The sequence below is a fragment of the Poecilia latipinna genome, unplaced genomic scaffold (genome assembly GCF_001443285.1).
Source record: "Poecilia latipinna isolate Pla-1442-1.1 unplaced genomic scaffold, P_latipinna-1.0 Scaffold3281, whole genome shotgun sequence".
Lineage (NCBI taxonomy): Eukaryota > Metazoa > Chordata > Actinopteri > Cyprinodontiformes > Poeciliidae > Poecilia > Poecilia latipinna.
The window spans coordinates 39,926-45,850 of NW_015115897.1; the positions used below are offsets into that span (position 1 = coordinate 39,926).

Genomic DNA, 5,925 nt, shown 5'->3' on the forward strand with positions numbered 1-5,925 from the left:
GGTTCTTCGGGTTCTTTAGGTTCTTTAGGTTCTTCGGGTTCTTTAGGTTCTTTAGGTTCTTCGGGTTCTTTAGGTTCTTCGGGTTCTTCAGGTTCCTCTCCTGATCCATTCTGTCTACCATACAGCAGCGCACTGCGCCACGATGGACACATTTGTTTTAATTGCCTGTGTTCATCCTCACTGACGTTATTCCTGGGATTTGCCTTTTCCTTCTCACTTCTGCATCTTTACGAGGTTTTGCTTCTAAGGAGGTGGAGAATCGGGTCGAGGACGTTTTAAAAAGATCCGGGTTGACAGCACCTCACTGCGGCTGCGTAGTGTCCGTTTCTAGGCAACCGTGACAACAGCGTCGGTCCGTAGCGTTCTGGGGTCCTTCAGCTCCCGCCACGAGAATTTAGCTGACCTTAATATTTCCTGTTTTATTTTGGTCATTATTGTTACACTTAGTGACAATGTGTGTGATAGGCCTGTCTATCGGACATTTATAGAAATACGGAACAAATCGCGTCCCGTTTCGGTTCAATACGGGACGCAACATATAACAGCTACATACGGAACGATTCCGTATTTTACGGGATCAGGGTGGCAACCCTAGTTGTCAGTAAATGTAAACATATTACTGGGTAATGTTGAAGAAGATTTTAGGTTATAATATATCTTAAGAAACTCTCTGGCTCAATCTTCTTATGGATCCCAGGTTCTCCCGGCGGGCCGCGTGCAGTCACACAGAACAACGAGTGACGTCATAGAATCGCAGAGTTTAATCCAATACAAGACAACGCATAAAATTACAACAGAAACTGCAGAACAACAGAGACATACATTCATTTACCTGAGACGAATGGAAAAGAAGAAAGAAAGAAAGAAAGAAAGAAAGAAAGAAAGAAAGAAAGAAAGAAAGAAAGAAAGAAAGAAAGAAAGAAAGAAAGAAAGAAAAGCAAAGACGTCTTTGGAGAATTACAAGAGCAAATCTAATTTGTTACTCCTGTGCACAAAGTTTTATAGTAAAGGTGTATTCTTGTCTTTAATTTATTCAAATAAGGCGTATCTTTGCTCATCCAACCAGGAGCTGTCTCTGACCCTCTCTAAAGTTAGAAACTCCCTGCAATTTGCAAATTCAAAGGCCATTTGTCCCCTTTGTCTAAACAAAGTGAGAGCAGAGACTCTCCTGGACTCCTGCTGTTTTATGGCTTTTCACAGATCAGTGTGAAAGCTGGAACTTCTCCTGATTGTTTTCCCACACAGACAAAGGGCAGATCAACAGATCTTAGCAAACCATCTGCTGTAACTACAGGTAACATAAAGGTCAATAGGCCAGAATAAGTTACTGATTTTAAAACTATAATTAGGCTATTTCAGTCAAGACATGTTAAGTTTTAAAATTAACATATTCTAAATTTATTTTCTTAACAGTAATTACCCAGTAATATTTCTATTACTGGGTAATTACCCGGGTAGATAGAGGGCTGGGTCAGCACCTCCTGACCGAGCCAGGTTCTGACCCGCCCCGGTTCTGCTGGGACTCACCGGCAGCATGGCGTTGAACAGGTGGGTGATGAATATAATTATTTATGTTACATATATTATATGTTACAAGAAAACATCAGCAGTGAAACTATTTAAACCCACAACTAGTCTTAAAAACAAATCACAAAAATACAATGAAAATGAATATCAATTATTTGCACTTCTTCTGCTGATTTAATCCAAATTAACTCAGCGGCTCCATCGGGCCCCCAGGGCTTCAGGGGCCATAAATGCTGATATTTTAACACAGATACATAAATATAACATTTATTTATTGAGATGATCAATGCTGCTGAATTTGATTTAATGGTTTCAGCATAAATTAAAATGTTTTAAATTATTTAACATTTAAATGTAAGATTTTAAGAAGCTGGTAAGTTTACTTTGTAGAAGTTCAAAGAACAATATTCATAGTTAGATAGTTTTGTTACCATAGCAACAATCTGATGCTGAGTTTAATCTTTGAGTTTGAGCTCAAAAATCAGTAAACAGTGTTTCACTTTTTCAATTTTTTTTATTTCTAACTTCCTGTTCACCTGAAAAGAAAAAAAAAAAATCAGCGACCTGCTGAAGTTTTCTTTAATTCTTAAACATGTTATTTTCCAGAATCAATCATTCCCATTTTCTGGTTTTAAATTTAAACATTAATTAGATTTTTAAAAGTCGAAAAAGCATAAATTCTCCAGGACAAGTCAGTTTGAATCCCTGGAGTAAATCCTGAATCCGGTTTCTGTCAGGTTTTCCTTCCTGCCGGCACTCAGCCCAGGAAGGTAGAGATGAAGACACTGGTGTCCAAGTTGAGGGTGGCGTGCCACCACCGGTCCGGAAAATACAGAACCTGACGGACCAGAGAGGAATCGGTTAGCACTGACAGAAAAACCCCGAAGGAAAACTTTTGGATAAACCGAGGCCAGCTGACCTCTCCGGGTCGGACCGTGCACTCCAGCGGTGCCTCGGCCTGCGGCAGGTCGGGGTAGGTGTCGGTCAGCCAGGACAGGGTGGTGCGGTTCGGGTGGAAACGAGGCTCCCGGTCCGGCGGGTAGAGGAACCAGCGCTGCGGTGCCGAGGAAACGACAACGGGACTTTACTTGATCCAGTCCAGAAAATGTTTATCAAACAATAAGTGTAATGACTGGGTCATCATTGTCATGAATTTGTAGCTCCTGGTTTCCAGTTGAAATGATGACTGATTGCCATGGCAACATTAACCGAGACTGAGATGAGCAGCAATAAATCAGTCTGCTTAGCTTTAATGCTAACGATATGGGTTAGCATTATGTTGTGTTAACATGCTAATGCTGGCATAACACTAATGAGCATGCTAACACCTCATACCAGTGTGCTAATGCTGGTATTAGCACACTGGTGCTAACAGTAGCTAATATTTTTTCAGACTTTGTGAACAAAATCATCACACGTGTTGGGTGCTCACTCAGATAGAAGATTTCACTGCTCAGCATTAAGATAGCAACATGAAGAGTTAGCTTCAGCTAAAGGCTATTGCTAAAGGCTAATGCTAAGGGCTAATCCAGCGATATTTGGCCCCAGAACAGAAGCTTCACAGATGTTTCCACTGTTTGGTTCATTGTCTGATTCTGACAGAATATTTCAGTGTTAGCATGAACATGAGTATGCTAATGTTAGCATACTCATGCTAACGTTTTGGACTAGGTATAGTACTGCCCAGTAGAACCTGGGAGGTTCTTCCTGTATCTCAACCTGGCAGGTTCTGATGTAAGCCTGGTTCAGGAGACGAACCGGAACCAGAACCCAGTCAGAACCAGAACCGGTTCTGTTACCTTCCTTCCATAGATGACCTCAGAGAATCCCGGTCCATGCCAGTGGAACGGGACTCCAGTTCCTGGACCTGTGGGCCAAACAGGAAGCGGCTCTGATCAGAACCTCATCAGAACCTCATCAGAACCTCTGGACCAGAAACTAAAATAAAATAAATGAACAAAATACATAAAAACATAAACTACTTGTTTATTAAAACGGATTCAGACTAAAGGTTCTGATCCGGTTCTGCTGTCAGTAATGCACTAGTGATTCTGATCCAGCAGATCGGACAGAACCCCCGAGGTTCTGGAGAGGAGCTGATGGTTCTGACGGATCCAGGATGATTTGGACCGTTTGTTATGAACTGATGAGTCCAAAAGGCAGTTTGTGGGCTGTTTGCGGCCCGAAGCAGGTCCGGTCCGGTCCAGTCGGTCCCACTGACCGGCAATGCCGAAGCTGTAGGCGGCGCTGCGGCCCGGCAGGAAGTACGGCGGCGCCTGGTACCGGTCCAGAAGGTTCTGCCACTCCGTCAGGTTGTTGTCTCCAAAGAAGTACAGTGTCTCTGCAGTGGACAGGAACCGGGTCAGAACCGGGACTGGGACCGGGTCAGAACCAGGCGGGTCCGACTCACCGCTGCCCAGGGCGGCGGCGTCCTGCGGCCTCAGCAGCCGATCCACGTAGTCCTGGAAGGCGACATCCACTGACAGGAGAGAGAGAGTTAGCCAGGGTCAGAGGTCAGAGGTCGGCCCGGTTCAGACCCGGTTCTGACCTTTTCTGTAGGAGTGGGTGTTGGCCGTGCTCAGCCTGACGGTCAGGGAACCGTACCGCTGCAGTAAACCGGACCTGGAACACAGATCCTGGAACCGCTGGGGACGAAATGCCAGATGAAAATATGATCTTCATCATCATCGTCATCATCACCCCCCCTCGGTACCGTGTTGTCGGTCACGCCTCTGATGATGACGGGTCGGCTGAAGGCGAACCTGCGAACAGAACCAGTGGTTCAATCTGGACTCCGGGTTCTGGAGAATTTAACAGAACCAGCTCTGGATCAATCGGGTCGGCTCGGTTCTGCTGAAGGCAAAACCCAAACTGCTCAGTTAGCATCTAGCATTAAGGTTCTAATGAAGCATCGGAACCAGATTTGGACCTCAGCAGTAGCATCAGGTGTCCCAACTATCTGTGCTGCCCATCAATCCGTCCTACCTTGTGGCGCACATCGATGCTCCGCCACAATCTGCTGACTCAGCAGATTTCTTATCCTATGGAAGTTTCATTTCATGTGTTTTATTTTATTGCAGATTACGGTAAGTTTTATTTCATTTATTTTATTCGTGGCTTTCACTGAGCTGCTGTATCACTTCATGGTTTTAGTTTACATGACAGCAGCTTGTAAATATATTTATGGCTTTAGTTTGCCGTCTGCAATGTTGTTACTATAAACAAGTCATTGTTTGGCAGTTAATCTGGACAAAATACGTGGTTTGGTGGCTATTTTGTCCCTATACTTTAAGATATTTTAGCTTAATTATACTCTTTTTTTATCAAACCTTGGTAAATAGATGTTAGTAGCTGATTGAAGCTGTAATAGCGGTGTAATATTAGTGTATATTAACCATATCATTCCAGTTCCTGTGCAGTTCGGTGACACGTTGCGGCTGCAAAAACAGTTACAGTGATCTGAATTTGTCTGTCTGATTATTGCTTTAATGTCCTAAAAAAAGTAAACTTAATTAATAAATAAACAGAAGAACAAACAATACTACATTATATTATTTTAAAATAAATGAGTTCTCTTTTATTCATCTTTTTCTCAAATTACTTGTTTACTTGTAAATTTTGTTGTTTATTTTTAACTTTTAAATATATTTTCCCAGTTTTATTTAATCCAGGGTTTATTTTTAATGAATTAATTGGTCAATTCCTCTCCATTCGGTTCGGTTCGGTTACCTCTCCAGGAACTGCTGCTGAGAAAGTTCCGACCCATCCAGAACCTCGATGGAGCAGCCGCCTTCATCCTCCAGGCCGGAACCTTCCGGCTGGGACCTGCGTAATACAGCGGGCCGTTATTAGCGAGTCGACCCGAACCGAGCCCGGCGTCCCGGTTCCATGGACCCACCATCCTCCGTCCTCCGCTCCCGCGGTCCAGACCAGCCAGGCAGCCACAAACTGGACCGCTCCGAACCCCATCCAGCTTCTAACCGGTAGATAGCCGCGGCTAATGTACTTCCGCGTTAGCAGCCAATCACAAAGGGTCACATAAATTCGACCCATGGCGCATTCACGGACATCAGGAGAAAACCAGAATCCCTCAGTTGCAGGGTAACTGGGCTTTTCGAGCTCATAAACTGGACTCTGAACGAACTTCCGACTGGGATTAAAGATATTTTTAATAATATAGATAAGAGGCAGAGGTCAGTATTGTAGTACTCAGTCTCGAGAGCATTTTTGATGGTCTCGGTCTCGTCTCGGACTCGGGCTCTGAGGACTTAGGATTTTAGTTCAAGATCAGTCAAGACCGCAACTGTGGAAATATCATTAAACTTACAGCATACTGTCCACCCAGATAGCACATGATGTTAAATCAACGTTGAAAAATAGTTAGAATCGTTGATTTTT

The 5,925-nt window shown here is 43.7% G+C and overlaps 1 protein-coding gene across 1 annotated transcript; it reads right to left on the reverse strand.

Moving 5' to 3' along the window:
- Window positions 1–2,236: 2,236 nt before the first annotated feature.
- On the reverse strand, window positions 2,237–5,595 carry jmjd8 (jumonji domain containing 8). Its single transcript, XM_015023344.1, has 9 exons — window positions 5,426–5,595; window positions 5,257–5,352; window positions 4,241–4,289; window positions 4,076–4,172; window positions 3,938–4,006; window positions 3,749–3,868; window positions 3,327–3,394; window positions 2,447–2,581; window positions 2,237–2,365 (listed from the first exon to the last, which is right to left on the reverse strand). The coding sequence occupies exons 1-9, from the start codon at window positions 5,578–5,580 to the stop codon at window positions 2,285–2,287; spliced, it is 870 nt and encodes a 289-aa protein (XP_014878830.1). The 5' UTR covers window positions 5,581–5,595; the 3' UTR covers window positions 2,237–2,284.
- Between the last annotated feature and the right edge of the window lie 330 nt (window positions 5,596–5,925).